Source organism: Mastigoproctus giganteus, chromosome 4 (assembly GCF_048544385.1).
Source record: "Mastigoproctus giganteus isolate SK-2022 chromosome 4, ASM4854438v1, whole genome shotgun sequence".
In the NCBI taxonomy this organism is placed as follows: domain Eukaryota; kingdom Metazoa; phylum Arthropoda; class Arachnida; order Uropygi; family Thelyphonidae; genus Mastigoproctus; species Mastigoproctus giganteus.
In genome coordinates, this window is record NC_143578.1 from 104,412,654 (window position 1) to 104,432,223 (window position 19,570).

The 19,570-nt window shown below is 38.4% G+C and overlaps 1 protein-coding gene across 1 annotated transcript in view; it reads right to left on the minus strand.

Annotated features, from left to right (window-relative positions):
• The window catches only part of LOC150086960 (KICSTOR complex protein SZT2-like), a 1,378,951-nt gene that overhangs the window by 1,055,599 nt on the left and 303,782 nt on the right, over positions 1 to 19,570 (minus strand). The window contains exon 19 of the mRNA XM_090372336.1: positions 5,041 to 5,119. Within this exon, the coding sequence (XP_090228462.1) occupies positions 5,041 to 5,119 (79 nt within the window). The remainder of the gene's footprint in view (positions 1 to 5,040; positions 5,120 to 19,570) is intronic.

Genomic DNA, 19,570 nt, shown 5'->3' on the forward strand with positions numbered 1-19,570 from the left:
ATCAGGGGACTACACCTGACCATGTATCAGGAACTGCGTTTCTATACATGTCAATAGTAGTAGAAGAAAGGTGAAAGGCCAAAAAGGAACAAAAATGTAATTAGCCCATTCTTATACAGTATGGACAAGGTAATCCCAACACAGTGTCATTTATTAAGGTAAAAATAAGTAGAGTTTTGTGTAGGATTTAAAAGCATTTACTATTCTTTCAACATTGGATTCTTACTACACCCTTTCACCTTTGAATTCACACCAAACTACCTTTGGATTCAACTATTTTCATATTCATGAACTGATTTCCTGTTCTTCCATAATTGGATTCTTAACTACACCACCATTAGATCTAAAATCACCAAGTTATTTGTATCCTTGGAATTATGTCATATTCTTTCTTCAATGGATTTAAACTAGTTCTTTATCCTTGGGTGTATTTACTATTCTTTCAAAATTGGAAATGTTCCTACTATACCATTTTGGACTAAAGATTATAATTATTAATTTTTCTCTATCTCAGAACATTTTGTGATTCTTCGCATATTTCCTTCTCTCTCTGCTTAGATACATTAGCGATTACTCCCATATATGAGATTATACTTTAATTGTCAGCTTAATACACCATAGACTTATTACTTGGTCTACCGTCCACTAATTTTGATCAGCATTCTTTTTACACGGCTTTGTTTATTACTTTTAATTTTTTTTTTATCTATGAACTGGTATATGTTTATTTTTGTAATTTGTATGACTTTATTATGGTAAAGTCTTACTATTCCAACTGCATTTCTTTTTCCAATTCTAATTGTAAGTATCTCCATGCACTTGTGTTCTAAATACGACAATAGAGGTCATTACTTTCCCATTTTTTTTTTTTTTACATTTCTTCACAGCTCACTATTAAGTCCGTTACACTACTATAAATTGCTTCATCATGTAGATATGTTACTAATGTGATTAAGGTTTATGTACATTCATCTACTCTACTAAATATATGCACTTCATTTCCCGCCTTTTTCCTTCAGCTACATATAGTAGGATAGTAGGAACATTTCCCTACCTGCTTATTTCTGTTATGCATTACTTGAAAACTCCAGGTATCGTATTATACTTTCGAAAGTATAACACTCCAGGTATTATACTTTCGGTTTTGTTTTAGGTTCAATTTTTGGCATGTTTCAACTTATATTTTTTTTCCTTTACAATACAAGCTTGGTAGTTGTTGGCGCATCGGCTTCTGTGGCCATAATGCACCTCCCAAGGTTTTCGCAGTACTGTGATCCAAGCCTGAGGCGGGATTCGAACCCGCGACCTTTGGGTTGCCAGGCAGGCACTTTACCCACCCAGCTAGCCTGGTCGGCACAAGCATTTATATTAGCTCCCTTTTATACTAATGCTTACAAAGCCAGAGCCCTTACTATAAGGTTGGGCTTCACAACCCCAGCTAGCTTAGTGTTATTTAATAACTTTTTATCTTTCTACTATCTATTTCTACCATTCTTCCCTTTGTAAAACTATTACTGTATATGAGGGTGATACAAATGTTCCTACTATCCTATTTCTATTGCTATTTTTTGCCTTTATTTATTTAAAATACTCCTGTTTCCCTTCCCTATCCTAAATTTAATACCTCACCCTATCCTATGTTCCAAATTTGTGTTTGTTTGTTCCAAATTATTGAATTCCAATCTCCACAAAATTACTACTTTTAAATTCTACACAAAACTCTACTTATTTTTACCTTAATAAATGAACTGCGTTGGGACTACCTTGTCCATACTGTATAAGAATGGGCTAATTACATTTTTGTTCCTTTTTGGCCTTTCACCTTTCTTCTACTATTATTGACAAGTATAGAAACGCAGTTCCTGATATATGGTCAGGTGTAGTCCCCTGATAAAATAACTGATCATGTATCAATATTTGCTTCAGCTGACATCAGATTCTGCATTTTTGCCTTACCTCTAATTCGACCCTTATCTAAATATGTTTCTCCCCACATATCTGATGACAGCTGTACCACTTTTTATTTTAGTTTATTTTTATTTTTGTTTTATTTGTATTTTACTGTATTAATTTTACTTTACAGTTCACCTACCTTCTATTGGCTTTTTTAATTCAGCCCATAAATTTCTTGATTCATCATAACTTTTAGGATATTAACATTCTTTCACATATCTACTACACTTCCTTTTCGACTATTCTCACCCTTCTAGTTTCTGGAACTTTGTGTGATTTCCACATCCATTTATGCATATTTTATTCAATATATTAATACAAACTTATATATACTCTTGCATCCTTTAATGCTGCTTTGTGCTTTTAGGTGCATCTGTCATACCTGACTTATTAATCTTTCATTAACTGAAACTATTTCATCGACTGAAAACCTTTTTCATCCACTGTAACTTTATATAAATATATACAGTCGATTCCGGTTATTTGGGACACATCGGGACTAGTGCATTTTGGCCCGATTAAGTGGCTGCCCCAATTATCCGAAGTTTCACGTAGATAGTTAAAAATACAATGTATTCCCTCCCCCTTTACAATTAGTTCACTGTACAGTCAAATCAGTTACGACGAACTCACCAAAGTACCGATCACTATACAATGTGTAGTAAGCGCCGGGCATGTGATCATGTTCATGAACTGAATTTTAATTCAATTAAACAGCGATTCTAATTAGCAAAAATAGATATTAAGCACAAATTTACTCTTTATTATCTTACCAATTAAAAAATTAAATGATATATGAAATTCGGAAGAATATACGTGAAAATCAGAATAATTAATAAGCACTGCAATATGTACATACTAACTAAACTAGTTGACATTTCTGTTCACTGACATTTGTGGGTATAGGTATGTTGAGGGTCTGACAGGCTCCGGAGATTTCTCCCATCTCCGCATATGTTCTATGTATCGAGTGACAGTACCCTGTCTATACCAGAGGTTTAAAAATAATGTATGGGTCATGTGGTATGTAGTTTGTTGTGCCCATTATTCATCCGGCCTGTTGGCCGCCAGGCCCCCAGTGGGACCCGGTGTTACCATACCTAGCGACGGGGATGCCGGCCGGGTATACCAAGAGACTAATTATACTCTGGCAGGTCCTGCCATTTACTTTCCTGGGATTTCGGTGACTAGGACCTAAAATAAAGGCTGGAGTTATCGCTGTTGATTTAAGTAAACTTGCATTTAGAAAACATTGCGTGGGGTTTTACGCTGAAAGGACTATTTCTAGAAGAGCCTAAAAGGTCGGGCAAAATTTGATGTGATTTAAATTTGGACATGTGGGGCAGTTACTGTACAAGATAAAGTAATGGGAGGGAGGGTGTAGATGGGGGATGAAATAGGGTGGGGGTTAAAATTTAAAACAGTAAAAAGATAAGCAATCAATAACAAAAAACAGGGCACACACAAATTGCAAGTAACACAATATGCACCCCAAGTGAGAATGGAGTAACGAGTTACAAAGCTTTAAAAATAGGAATGAAGAAGGCGCCTCCGTAGCCAGGTGGGAAGGAGCAGCAGTGCGTAGCACACGCTTCTTGATTAGACCGGGGTTCGAGCCCATCACCACCAAATACGGAGGATGCAGAAAGGTCAGAGAATGACCACCGCATATTCCCAGAGCAATATGGCCTTAGTTGCTAATGCTCCAAAAAACAAACAAACCAGGAATGAAGAGAAGATTCTGAAAATTATTTTTTTTTTTATATGATTGAAGATTCCATGGAAGTGTAATTTCACCATAATAACCCACAGAATTCCAGCTGTCGGTATTATCGCAAATTCAATAAGATCGAGTTTACTATCCATTTATGATAGATTGCACTAACAGAAAAGTCCAATAAACAGGTGACTGCTAATTGTTTTATGGTTGTGACCTCCAGAAATCCGACCGAACTACATGATACGGTCGGAGACAATCGCAGGGTAATCTCCAGTACTGAGGTCTCCTGCCCCGATTAAATGGCATTTTGTCCCAATTAAGCGAAGTAAACCCCGGCTATTTTCTCGATTGGTTTCTGTTTTTTAAGATTTGCCCCAAATATACGGCTGCCCCAATTAACCGGTGGCCCAAATAACCAGAATGCACTGTATAACTAAAAAGAAATGAAACTGAAAAATAAAATTAAAATAAAACTAATGCTAGTAGTGCAAAAATAGTTAAAAGTAATCATAAAAAATCAAACCAATAGTGAGGGAAGAGAAGAAAGGTAACAAGACTAAAAATATTGTAGCAGAAATGCTCCAAAATAAATTTAGAAAATCTAAATGAAGAATAAAAAATAAATATAAACAATCAGTTAAATTTAATGTAATTGACTTTTGAATTTAACTGATTGTTTATATTTATTTTTTTATTCTTCACTTAGATTTTCTAAATTTATTTTGGAGCATTTCCGCTACAATATTTTCAGTCTTGTTACCTTTCTTCCCTTCCCTCGCTATTGGTTTGATTTTTTAAGATTAATTTTGACTATTTTCGCTCTACTGTTTTTCCATGCTACTCGCATTAGCTTTACTATAATTTTATTTTTCAGTTTCATTTCTTTTTAGTTTTATATTTACAGCATCATGTAGAGGAATATGCTATTTACTGCCTCTGATATTTCCTTTACCTTATTATTTTTATTTTATTAATGATTCCGTTTTTAAATTTTGTTCACAATGCACTCATCAACTAAATTGTTTGACAGCAAGAATTTTGACAAACTAGCTTGACATCTAGCATGAAGTTTTAAAACTAGACATCTAAGGGAAGATCTGACCGGGGTCTAAAAAGCAATGAAGCAGTCAATATAAATACAAAGAAATTTTGTTCTCCCTTGTAGGTGAGGAAAGAACCTGGGGGCACAAATATTAAAATCTCAGAGAATAACAGAAGACTGGATCTCATGAAATTCACCTATGGGCAGTAAGCCGTTGACCACTCGAATAAGTTGCCTCCCAATAACACCTGGAATTATATTATATTTTATATGGTCAGATTAGCACTGATAATACAAAAACTTAATGTTAAAAATTAATACATACTTTCATATCAAGTTCAATTAGCATATTGATGATACCAGAATTAGAATGTGCAAAATGAAATCCCTCCTGAAGTCGCATTCTGTGGGAAAAAAGGAAGCCAATGTTACCTTATATAGAAAAAGAAAAATATATTAAGCATGATAAAATAATGGTATCACAAAAAAATTAAGTGTGCAACAAAATAATGGTTTGCAAAAGTGCTGTGAATAAAGGAGTGGCATTTTTGTCTTCCACAGAAGTAATTTTTTGATATGATTCACAATTTTAAGTATACAGTCATCCCTCGATTTGCACAGGGTTTAACACCGCACAGTTCAAATCTGCACAATACGAAACAAAATGTGGTTTATACGACAATAATGAGGATGGATTCGATACCTGTGTACAAAAAAAAAAAAAAAAAAAAAAAAAAAATTAAATTGAAAAATAATCTTCATACGGTAAGAAAAAATAAAAAAATTACAGACATGTCCACAAAATTAATCTTGCTAATACTTACCTCTAGATTTTTAATCTAAATTCACTGCTGTTTTCCTGTGATAAACTTGCAATGGTATCTGGCACTTTTTGAAAAAGTTTGTTAAAATTGTTTCCTCAGAAGCATGCTGTTTTTCCTCTATAAATTTCTTTGTAAGGAACTAAAGCTAATGATAAAGTTCTGCAAAAATTTAAACTCCTCTCCAAAATAGGATCCATATCCAGAGCTTCCTGGCTTTGATTGCATGTCTTAAAAACTCAGGCTAGTTTCTTCACGGTCAAATTTCTGTGTACGTCTTCTTCGTTTTTATCATTTTTCTTATCTTCTTCTTCACATTGTGAAAAAATATATTCCACTGATAATTGTTCTCTATGAGAATCAAGGCCTTCTGTGATATCTTCTGGTTCCAGTTCTTCAATTCACTCTCGGCTAATCATTTTGCCAATTCACACAATCTCAACTACCTCTGGCATTTCGACCGTGGCTTCTTTAGTGCAGTTTTGTGGCCACAGCTTTTTCCACACTGCATTCATTGCTGACTTTTTGACTTCACCCCATGAGAACTCAATATTTTTTACAGCATCAAGAATGTTATAATTCCACCAATATTCTTGAATTGAACTGCCTATTCCATTAGTAGCTTTTATCAATTGTAAAAAAAAAATCTTCTTAAGTAATAAAGTTTAAAGGAAGCTATAACACCTTGGTCCATTGGTTGAATTAATGAACTTGTATTTGCTGGAGACAGGTAACTTTCATATTTGGGTGAAGATTCATTTATGCTGTATTTCTTGGCCAATGTCACAACCTTTTTGCCATTCTCTAACTCCTTAACAATTTTTAATTTTTCCTCTAAATAAAATTTGTTTTTGTTGTAGATTTCTTCATTTTAGGCACTAATTAAACACACACTTTATATAGACAAGAAATGTTAATTCAGCAAAAGCAATGCTTACCGATTAAAATACTTAACGTTGCCCAACCAGAAAAAGATTCTGTCTGAACAGCTAACGTAGGATAACTGATGAAGGGGGTTCCCAAATGAGGAAGTTGTTTCAAAAAATAAGCAGACAAACATATCACCATTTGTTGCTATGTTTGGTTATAAGAATCAGCTTTGAACGCCTTTGTGATATTTTTCAAAAGCACATTTCTGGAGGTCATGACCATAAAACAAGTAAAAACAATTAGCACTTTCCGGTTTATTGGGCTTTTCTGTTAGTGCAATCTATTATAAACAGGTAGTAAACTTGATCTTACTGAATTTGTGATAATACTGATAGCTGGAATTCTGTGGGATTTTATGTTATTATGGTGAAATGTGTAAAAAGCACAAATAAATTTTCAAAATCTGCTCTTCATTCCTATTTTTGATGCTTCGTAAACAAAAATCGTGCAGGTAGCGAAACTTACCACGCAATCTAAAATTTTGGTAGAAATACCTGGCCACGCAATAGCGAAACCGTGCAAATCAAGGGACGACTGTAGTTTGATATTACAACCTACATGATTCCTTTACTTCTAATTCCAGTCTAAAATCTTCTCCATTACCTAAACAATGGTTTTCCAAAAGATGGGCTAAGAATGTTTGGAAGAAAAAAGTAAGGATAACAGCATGTCACAATCAGCTTGCATCAAAATTTCTAGTTCAACTGTCTGCCTGAAAGCAGCACACAACAGTTATCTGACAGTGCAAAGAGTGTCATGACTATATTTACCTTTCACTGTACGGTAACAGATATAAGACATAATTAGGTTTGTCTTCAATAGAAGGCTCTTACCCATGGATCTTTGCAACAGTGAATGCTAGGCAGGTCTAACTCTGCCCACTGCTTTGCAGTGATTGACTGCTTATCACCACAATTTTGCATTAAAGTGAATACTGTTTTGCAAGCAAGTAGAGCTGGTAGAATATGACGTACAGCCCTAGAAACCTAATGTTTGTAGTAGATACTTTTCTCCCTCTTGGGACTGGATTACTGAAGCAAAATAAATCGTTTTTTTAATCGATTTTCATTTTTAACTAGTTAAAAATGGTCAGGTTAGTTTATATACCAATTAGGAATGGATTCACGTGTAAAATGGTTTTTGTAATCTATAGTATACAAGATTATAGAGACACAATTTTTTGCTTGAAGCCATGTCGAATTGGTGGCATAAATCAACCTAACCTTTTTAAAATAGTTAAAAATGATAAATTACTCACAGGACTACATCTTCCAATCAATGTGAAGAAGTGGGTGGAGCTAGACCTGTCCATCACTCATTGTTGCAAAGATCCATGGGTAAGAGCCTTGTACTGAAGACTGATCCATAATTAATATGGTAAATTTTCTTTTAACATATATCTAATGTCAATAAAATTAAATATATATTATAATATATTATTTAATAAATAATACAGGGATTACCTTGGTCTCTTTATAGAATGGCTTCTTTTCCAACTCTCCTAGTCCATCACGTAAAACAATTAAAATACAATGATATAATTCATTTTAATGTGTTTCATACCGACAGTAATTTAATAACCCAGGATCGCCATTGAGACCTCAACCAGACTCCAAAAATATCAACAGTGACGCAACTATCAGCATAGGAAAACATTATGTCAAAATTACAAATAGATTAAAAAACAAATATAAAATACGTGAAAACAGATTTCTTCCTCCTTAAGTTAGACAAATACTTTTCGATGCCTCATGTTCACAGGATGGAATGAAACTAAAAAATACACCAATGCGTGTATTTAAAAGGAAATTTAGCTTTCATCATGCATGCGTTTATAGGACCAATCATCTGATATCAAAAAAAGGTCTGCGAATGTTAATTGAGTTTCTACAGAGTTTCACTTCATTTTGGATTCATTAAAGAGGAAAGAATGTTTCTCATTCACAGCATGAAATGCCAACTCTGAAGCATTTGCTCTTGCCGTGCATACCGAAGTCATATGTTGTTTTACAAGAATCCAACACCCCCGAGTAGAACCAATGTAAGCCAAGTCAGTCTTTACAAGAAATGATGTAAACAAGATCATGTGTTTGTTGAAAGGAAGCATTAGTCAAAGGAAACATTTCCTTAATAATGTATGTAATTTATTAGTTATAAGAGCTATTATATTGAGCATATAATAGTTCTTATTACACTATAAAATATTATATGTATGTGTATGTATGTATATACGAGGGGGGGTTATAAAAAAGTTCATACCCTTACCTAGAAATAATAGCCCTAGAGAGGTGAAACTTCATAGGAACTTTAACCCTTTTCTATTTATTCTCCATGTATAGTAACATATTTCTCCCATCTATCGGATCAGTTGTTTATTGCCTTGATCATAGAAGTCTTTACTTTTTGCCTGAAACCACGATTCCACTTCATTGATGACTTCCTGAGATGAATCAAAGCAGCATCCAAAATGCTTTGACATGTCTTTTGTCTCAGGATCATACTGGCACATCCAGCATTCGTCATTTGTCACCAACTGATAAAAAAAGTTCTCAACATACGCATTACACAAATCCAACAGTTGGAGAGAACACTGCATTCAACATTGCTTCTGCAAAGGCATCAGCAATCTTGGAACCCATCGTGCAGAAGCCTTAGACATGTGCAGATGGTCATGTAAAATGCTGTTCGCAGACCCATAACTAATTCCCGCTGCATATGCAATGAAATGAATTATCGCATGTCTGTCATTCAGCACCAGTTGCTCAACCTTTGCAACTATCTCACTGTCTGTGGATGTTGATGGCCTTCCTTCCCTTGGCTCGTCAAAGACACTTGTCTGACCACACTGGAACTCCCATTTCCACTTTTTTTTACAGTGTCATAGGATGGACAATTCCACCCATACACAGGTTTCATTTCTTTATCAATCTCCTGAGTTTTTTTGCCTTGCAAATGCAAGAACTTTATCACTGCTCAATACTCCACTTTGTTAACAATAGCATCGTTCCTCAGATTCTGGGCTCCACCTCTGGTGTGCAATTACCTACGGGAATGAAATTTCACGTGTTAGTTATTGAATATGTAGACAACTTATATTAAAAACGGCATATTCCTACTGATGTTTTATCTAGGTCAGGATACAAACTTTTTGATACCCCTTCATATTTATATGGAAGATGAAGATAACAATTCAACTCTAGATACACACACATTATTGATTAAAATAACAGGATAATGACATTACTGAATGTCTAAGCAAGCAAGAAAAAGTATTAAACTGGGTTATGGATCTGGGGCACTACTAGTTATAGAAGAAATACCCAGCAACCATAATGAAATATAGACAAATGCATTTTATCAGTGTATTGGGAAAGGGTGCATTTTTGTTATCATTATTATTTTTATGTTAATCTTAATTTCATTTAATTTCAGGTAATCTGCTTTTACCTTGCAGGCATTCTCAATTTTTTCCATTGTAATTACACTAGACAGGTCAGCACCCCTACCCAATGGAGTCTGCTGACGAGGCTAGTAGGAGCCAGACGTGTTCAAAGCCGCTAAGTGGATTTTTATTATTTTTTGATTTGAAATTGTTTTTCTAAAACTTTTGATTTAAATTTAGTAGTATAGCATTATTTTGTGATTTTCTGATAAATCTGGTGTATTTATTCTTTACTCGGCCTTGTAATTACATAAAAGTATCGGTAAGGGTATCAAATCCATGTGTTATAAGTTGTAACTCCGCTGAACGAGAATTTTTTACATCAAATTTTTTTTCTGTAAGTAGCTTATAGACCTAGTAAGGATCGTTAGTTATTCTGAATTGAGACAGCAAGATTTGAAAGTTAATCAATACTTAAGTGTCCGTAGATTTACCGTTCGTAACTTTGCCGCCTTTGTCATACGATACGTTATATACCGAACTAGATAGCATTAGCACAGTATAGGTTATAATATTGTCAGTTGATCGGTAGAATCTATTAAACTTGTTAAACTTCATTGTGAATTAAATTGCACTTTTAACTAAATACATATAACGACTTAGATTACAAACGTAACATAATTAATTAATACATAACTGATACGGAAGTTATATAAAGGGAACTCGTAGATAATTAATACTTGCCACTGAAAAATATATATACCGTTATAACTGTATTGGGATACAAGTTTAGGGTTATAATTTTAAACTGAAATTGAAATTTTATTGAAATTAATAGAAATGATGACTCAGACCAGAGCAGCAAAGCAAAAGGCTCAAGCTAATGGAAGTGCTGTAGCTCAGAGGAGAACTGAGGGGGCAGTTGCCTTCTGAATCACAGCCGTTTAAAATGCACTGCTTGCATGATGTTTATGGAGCATTCAGGTACAGGACATGATATTGCCATGGGGATGTCTTTGTGAGTGTGCGATGCAAGGAGTGTATCGAAATCAGGAAACAACTCAGCGCTCTTATGGGCCTATATGAGAGCTTGAAGGACAGGGTGGATGTCCTCGAAGGAACTAAATTGAGGGACCCATCAAGCTCTCAGCTGCCCACATCAACGCCAGAGCTTGCACTGGGTCATCATGCAACACAGCAGCAGCCACCAAGGCAGAATGTGCTGGTCCCACAGGAACTAGTAGTTGTTGATGACTATTGTCAGGGGAACAGGACCAGGGTATGTCTGCCAGGGACAAAGGTTGATGACGTTGTAGAGCAGATATCATCTTTTAAGGGCACAAAAGATGATATAGTTGTACACGTTGGCACTAATGATATCAAGAGTAGGAGACCGACAGAATTACTTAACAAGTACAGGTCACTGTTGAAAGAAAGCCGTGAATTAGGGTTGAATTTGAAAGTGTCTGCAATTCTGCCCAGACACGATAGGAGGGAGTATATGATGAAAGCCTTGTCGATGAATTCGGCCCTGGAAAGATTGTGCAAGGCTCAAGGAGTAGAATTTTTTTCAGCCTGGATGTACTTGTTAACAGGAGAGACTGCTTCTACAGGGATGGGAAACACTTAAATAGAAAGGGTGCAAGAATATTTGTTGATGCTATAGAGGCAGTGTTAGGTGGGTCGGAAAACTGCTAGATTGGGGGGGATACAAGGACTAATAGATTAACAGTAGCCACTGGCAGAGGTGAAAGAGATTCTTGCACTGCTGCTATTGGAATGAACAGAAGCCTGAAAAACAAGATGCAGGATATTTCAGAGACTGCTGGGAGTCATTGCGGTACAAGTAAACACATGGGTTGTGTTAGGGTAGCAAAAATAGAAACAGGTGCATGTATACTTGCGTGTACACCAGTGCTAGGAGTTGTCTCCTAGCACTGGTGTACACGCACAATGTCTACATGCACAATGCCTAGCACAATGTCTACAGAAAGGTTTGATTTGATTTGATTTGATTTTTTTATGGTGCATTGGCAGCTAAGGCCATAATGTGGCAAGTCAAATGTAAATTGCTACTAAACATTTTGGTAGCCAAGGCTACCACATCAAGCAATTAATTATTATGTTAAAAAGGACAAAGTAAAAGCATAAAAGTATAAAAACTTAGATCCTTGTATAAAAATTAAGATTGTAAAAAGTTAAAAACGTCAGACATATTGTCTGTCACCTATTATCTGACTGAGTGTAAATGGCTCAGTCAAATTATTAAAAGCAGTAAAACACAAGCGTCGTGCTTCTATAAAAACAGGACATTCTATAAAAAGATGACTGACGGTAAAAATAACGTTACACATCTCGCACATAGGTGGGTCATCCACCCTCAGCAAATAGGAATGTGTTAGATGACTATGACCTATGCGGAGCCGAGCAAGAACAACTTCCTCTCTTCGGACCCTGTGTAGACTGGACTGCCATTGCGTAATTACAGGCTTAATATGATGTAATTTATTTGTGGCCTGTCCGTGCCAAGAATCTTGCCATTGGGAGAGTAATTTAGAACGTATTATTTGCCTGTAGTCTGTATAGGGGACTGACAGGCAATGATTATCCAGGGAAATGGCTGATTTGGCAGCGGCATCAGCCGATTCATTTCCCCAGATCCCAATGTGACTTGGGATCCAGCAAAAGCGAATATCGAATTCTAATTTCATGAGAGAAAAAAGAATCTGCCGGATCCTGGACAGGATCGGATGAGGGTTAAAACTCACCGATGCCAGAGCCTGTAACACGCTCGATGAATCGCAATAAATCATATACCTCTGGTAGCCACGATTTTTAATGTGATCTAGGGCTGTTTGTATTGCATGCAACTCTGCAGTATAAATGCTAGTTTCTTGTGGGATCTTATAGGATAATGTTTTGTGAGGGAACACAACAGCAGATCCCGCATAACATTCTAACTTTGAGCCATCTGTATAGACTGGCAGAAAGTCAGAATACTGCTGTCTATGTGATGCAAAGAGTTGCTGGTAGACAGATGGCGGTGTAGTAGCCTTCTCCCAGATCTTAAGGGAGAAGTCACAAGTTGGAAAATAAGCATGCCAAGGTGGAAAGAACTGCCTTGGTGACTGGGCAACATTGTCTACCATCAAGTTTAGCTCATTCAGCAGCCCTTGAATGCAAATACCAAAAGGTTTGTTGGCAGTCCGACGGGTGTTGTAGAGGTTTTCCCAGCGCGGCTCAAAAACGGATGGCCATGTGGGATGATCGGGCAGGGATTTTAATTTGAAGGCGTACTGTAAGGACAACTGCAAAGAGACAGAGATGGTTCATTTGCTTCAACGTAAAGGCTTTGGACAGGAGATGTGCGAAATGCTCCAGTGGCTGTCCGGATGGCTTGATGGTGGATTGGATCTAACCACCAAAGTGCACTATCTCTAGCAGAACCGTAAACTTAAGACCCATAGTCGAGTTTGGAATGGACAAGTGCTCGGTAAAGACGAAGAAGGGTAGAACGATCTGCACCCCATGAAGTTGACGAAAGGGCACGAAGGATGTTAAGCCCTTTGACACATCTTGTCCTCAGCTGACGAATATGTTGTAAAAATGTCAGCTTCTTGTCGAAAATAAGTCCAAGGAATTTGAATTCTGCTACAACTGGGATGTTATTTTGCCCAAGCCTTAATTCTGGGTAAGGATGAAGATTACGTTTGCGACAGAAGTGTACACAAACAGTCTTCTGTGATGAAAATCTGAACCCATTAGCCAAAGACCAAGCTGTAAGATGATCAATGGTTTCTGCAGTTGCCTTTCAATGACCCTCATATTGCATGAATGACAAAATATAGCAAAGTCATCAATATAGAGGGCATTGTTTATGGTGGGTGGAAGTTGTTCTGTGATAGAGTTTATTTTGATTGCAAAAAGTGTGACACTTAGAACGGATCCTTGTGGGACTCCCTCTTCCTGAGAGAAAACTCGAGAGAGGGTGGATCCTAAATGGACTTGAAATTGGTGATTCGAAAGAAAGTTTTTAATAAAAAGAGGAAGGTTACCTCTAAAGCCAAAGTTATGGAGGTCTTTTAAAATTCCAAATCGCCAGGCTGTGTCGTACGCTTTTTCAATATCAAAGAAGACTGCTACCAAATGCTCAGATTTAATAAAAGCATCACAAATGGACGTTTCCAATCAGATTAAATGGTCCAGAGTAGATCTATTTTTTCGGAAGCCGCACTGTGTCCTGGAAAGCAGACCGTTTGTTTCTATACCATACAAGTCGTGCATTCACAATTGTTTCCAGGACTTTGCACAAACAGCTTGTCAGAGCAATAGGATGATAGTTACTTGGATTGCTAGGATCATTTCCTGGTTTTGGGAAAGCAAGGACGATAGCCCTTTGCCAGGAATCCGGAAATTGTTTGTGAATAAAAATTCTGTTAAACAGAATTAAAAGGTGATCCTTAGATTGTGGTGAGAGGTGTTTTAACATTTCGTAGTGGATGTCATCGGGCCCCACAGCACTTGCATGCGTGAGAAAGAGTGCTGCATTTAACTCTTCCTGTAAAAAGGGCTTGTTATACGATTCAAGCCCTTTTGAAGAGAAGTTCGGTGGGTTTTTCTCAACTTTCTTTTTCAGGGCCAAAAACTCTGCGGGAAAAGATGTTATTGCAGAGATTTTTGCAAATGTTTCCCCTAGACTATTTGCAACTGCAGTTCGATCTGCAGTTGGACATCCGTTGTGCTCGAGGATCACTGAAGGGCATGGTGAATATTTTCCCTTCATTTTCTGGATCTTATCCCAGACTACTTTTGAGCTAGCAGCCTGAGTTATGGAAGATGTAAAACGAATCCAAGATTTCCTTTGGCTCTGATGTCATACATAACGTGCTTTCGCATGTGCACATTTGAATAATATTAAATTTTCAGTCGTGGGATATCGGCGGAATATCCCCCAGGCTTTTTTTTGTGCTTTTTTTGCTGCCGTGCATTCTGAATTCCACCAAGGTTTGGGGAATAGTGGGAACCAGCTGGATGATTTTGGGATTGCAATTGCAGCTGCTTGGACAATCATTTCTGTGACATAAATGACTGCTTCATTGATTGGCTCCTGACTGACTCTACCGATGTCAAGGTTTGCCAGATGTTGAAAGGTATTCCAGTCAGCCTGATCAATCTTCCACCGCAGTAAACTAAATGGCAGACACGGTCTACCACTAGTTAGGGTGCTTATCACGGGGAAGTGATCGCTTCCATATGGATTTTCTTCTACCTCCCAAGTAAGTGAAGGAAGGAGAGAAGGGAAGCAGATAGAAAGATCAATGGCAGAGAATGTATGGGTAGGCATGTGGAAGAAGGTGTTTGTTCCCACATTTAAGAGGGAGAGGTCATTGTCAGTGAGCATATGCTCTATGACTCGTCCCCTTCCATTGATGTGAGCACTACCCCACAGAGTATTATGTCCACTGAAATCCCCAAGAATTAAACAAGGGGGAAGGCAATTTCAAGATAAGATCATCAAGGCAAAGGCCTTGATGATCTTATCTTGACCTGGGTGGTCCTTCCAGGACCACCCAGGACCACTTTCTAGGGGATGTCAATCCCAGGTGGCAAATAGACAGAGCAGACAGTTAATAAGAACCCCCACTGTAAGGCGAATTGCTACAGCCTCAATGCTAGTTGTAAGCTGCAAAGGCTGAAATGGGATCTGGTTGCCAATGAGGATTGCAACTCCTCCGTGAGCAGGACCATTCACAATTCTATCCTTACGAATGATGGTAATGTTATACATGGTGGGGTCATCATTTGCCATTAAATAAGTCTCCTGTATGCAAAAGCAAGCTGGTTTGTGCTTTTGCAGGAGTGCCTTGATGTCATCAGTATTTTGCCGGAATCCACGACAGTTCCACTGTAGGAATTTAGCCATTATTTTGGCTTGGTGGGTCCATCAGGCAGCTTCCGAGGTGCTGAGGGCTTACCTTTTCAAGTTTTGGCTTTATCCTTCCTGGGGAAGTATGGACGCTGTCCAGTGTCCATTTCCTCCCCAGCAAAGAGCTCCAAAACTGAGTCTTCTTGTACCTCCTCCTGCTCAACATCCATGTTTTCTTGGGTATTAAGGGATGCTTCACCTTTCTTATTCTTTTCTTTCGAAATTGCTTTTTTTTACTTGTGGAGCATTAGGAGGTACCGATATAGGAATGGCAGCTGATTGGTCCTTCTGTGCTGGTTTTTGGGAGCTTAAGAGATAACATGCGATGGGAGTAAATGATTCATTTGGAGGAATGGTCATGTCCGTCTGAGTTCCAATGGAACATCTCCCTGCTACCTTCTGGGCATAGGTAGGTTTGTTGATGTTGAGAGGTTTCACTGCTTTCCTTGCCTCCTGGTATGATATGTTTAGCTCTGGCTTCAGCCGTTGAATTTCTTTTTCTTCTTTCCACCTCTGGCATGCTCGTGAATAGGCTGGATGTTCTCCCTCACAGTTAATGCAGGTGGGTTTTTTTGCTGAACATGCTGTTGTTTTGTGGTGCTTTGCACCACGTCGAGCGCATGCAAGGACTCCGCGGCAAGCCATTTGAGAATGTCCATACTTCTGGCATTTAAAACACCATAAAGGGTTTGGAACATATGGATGCACTGGACAGTTGACGTAGCCAGCTTTAATCTCATCAGGAGGTTTGGGTGAGTTAAAAGTCAGGATAATGCTCCTGGTTTTAACAAGTTTCCCATCCCTATGCGCACTAATTCTCTTGATGGCAATAACTCCCTGTGGTTTCAATTCCAAGCAGATTTCCTCCTCGGTTACGTCGAGAAGGTCCCATTCTGAAATGACACCTCTCGATGAATTGAGTGTTCTATGTGGTGTCACTGTTATGGGTACTCCTCTGATTGATGTTGTTCGGAGCAGCTGCTCAGACTGCCTGTCAGTTTTAATTTCAATTAAAAGGTCTCCAGAACGGAGATTTGGGTGATTTGGGTGAACCTGATAACCCATCTAACCCATTTTGTATAAAAAAGGGTGACATTTTACCAATCGGTTATTCACTGGTGCAGTGCATAATTAGAAACCTTGGGACAGGCCCTGATGGTATTTCAGTTCGCTGCCTCTTTGTACTAATAATACTATCTGTGTCTTCGTCTCTGTTTGCAGATAGGGACCGGGATGGGGGGCCCCTGAAGGAGTAAGTTTACCAGGATTCATATAAATTTTAATTGGTTCAGTGCTCAGGCTCCCCACCCACCACGGAGCCCAAAGGGACACCCACTACCCACATGCAATAAATACGCTAGGGAGTGGAACGCCAGGGCTACCCAGACACCATACCCGCACCGCCGCCAGCCTGAATCCTGTCCCTCAGACCATGAGGGTAGGGCGTGACATTGACACGGTTAACCCTTGCAGGCGGGCCTACTAGCCGATTGATCCTAGCCGGGCCTTCCAGGACCACCCGTCTTGTCGAAGCAGGGGCCAAAGTGGTGTATTGAAGCTGGGCCCCCTCAACCACCAGGATCCCCCTTTCCGAATTTCCACAGGTCACAGCGCACGGCAAACACTCCGGATTCCATTGATATTAGCCTGGTACCTAGGCTGTGGGCATTGGATCCCAGTGATGCTAATCGGGAAGTCTAGCAGCGTCACTGGGAAGTCCCCTCACCACGTACAGGTGCCCACGTTGAGGGGTCTACAGAAAGGATAGACAGGAAGGAGGGGTTATGCTATTAGTTAAGAAATACATAAAATCCAAGGAAGTGAAGCCAGTCGACATTGCTGGACAGTGTAGTGTCGATTCAGTTTGTTGTGACATAAGCATTGGGAGATAAAAATTGAGAGTAGAAGTGTGCTATAGGTCTAATGACTCTGATGAGTATAATAAGAAACTGTACAGGGAAATAGAGTGGGCCAGTAAATCAGAGAGTCTTATAATGGGGGATTTTAATTTCCCAGATATTGACTGGAATTTGGGGGCTGGTCACTCACACACTAACAAGGATTTTGTGGACTTATTAGATGATTGTTTTCTACATCAGCATGTTCGGGAGGCAACTAGAGGGAGTAATACTCTTGATTTGATTATCAGTAGTGATTCTTCATGCATTAAGAATCTGCAGATAAAGGAACCACTAGGTGGCAGTGATCACAGTGTGCTGAAGTGGGATTTACTCAAAGAGGTGACTACCATTAGAGGAAAGGGATGGGTTATTGCTTTCGTAAAGGTGACTAGGATGTTCTGAGACAGTATTTAAATTCTATACAGTGGGACCAACTGATGATGTTACCAACAGCAAATGCAAAATGGGAAGCATTCAAAGAACTTATCTTGGAAGCTACTAGGCTTTACATACCAACTAAGAAATACTGTTGAAGGTTTAGGCCTAAATGGATGTCAGATTAACTAATGAGACATATGGCAGAGAAGAAAAATGCATGGGATATATACAAATTAACACGTAACACAGAAGCATATGGTAGGTACAAGTTGATCTGTAACCAAGTTACAAAAGAAGTTAGGCAGGCGAAGGCAGATTACAAGAAATCTTTGGCAAGGGTTCTTTACTTATGTAAACTCTAGAAGGAAGGGGATTGGTCCACTTGATATCGATGGGTCAACTGTTGATGATCCTGCTCAGGTAGCTAACAAACTAAATGAATATTTTGCATCGACATTCACACATGAGGAGTTATTCAGTGAAGGGAATGCCAGAGGTGTATGCAACTCTGACAGTAAGCTAGAGAATCTTGTAATAACTGAAAGTAAAGTTGAGGAGAAATTGTTGAAGATAAACACAAGAAAGGCACCTGGGGTGGATGGGATCTATCCAGTTATATTAAAGGCAGCAAAGGAAGTAAGCAAACCCTTAGCCATAATTATGAGAGCTTCCTTGGACTCAGAGGAGGTACCCATAGACTGGAGAAGTGCAAATGTAAACCCAATTCACAAAGGAGGATCAAAGGCTGACACAAGTAATTACAGACCTGTGAGTTTAACTTCTGTTCCAGGAAAATTAATGGAGGCACTGGATAAAGAAGCACTGCAGGATCATCTATACAGGACTTCAGTTATAGCTCGGACACAGCATGGTTTTGTTAAGGGGAAGTCTTGCCTGACCAATTTGATTGGATACTATGATGCAGTCACAAAAGAACTGGATACAGGGAATAACTTTGATATTATATACTTGGATCTTAGAAAGGCTTTTGATACTGTTGCACATGGAAGACTGCTGCACAAATTGGAGCAGTGTGGCATTTCAGGCAAATTGCTGCCATGGATAAAGGAGTGGTTGAGGGGGAGAAGACAGAGAGTGGTAATCAATGGATACTGCTCATTGTGGACTAATGTTATCAGTGGTGTCCCTCAGGGTTCAGTGTTGGGTCCATTATTGTTTTCTGTATTTATAAATGATATTGATGATGGTATATCAAGCTTAATGTCTAAGTTTGCAGATGATACGAAGGTTGGAAGGGTTGTCAAGGACACTACTCCAACAGGATCTGGAAAGGTTGAGCAGATGGGCTGAGAGGTGGCAAATGAAGTTTAACATTGACAAATGTAAAGTACTACATATGGGAAACAGCAGCCCCAGAGCAACGTATCAACTCTGTGGTACTACACTGACAGTGGTGGAGAATGAAAGGGACCTTGGGGTGGTTGTGCAGGCAGATATGGAGTTCTCTAAGCAGTGCACATGGGCTGCAAGAGTAGCTCATGGTGTATTGTCAATGA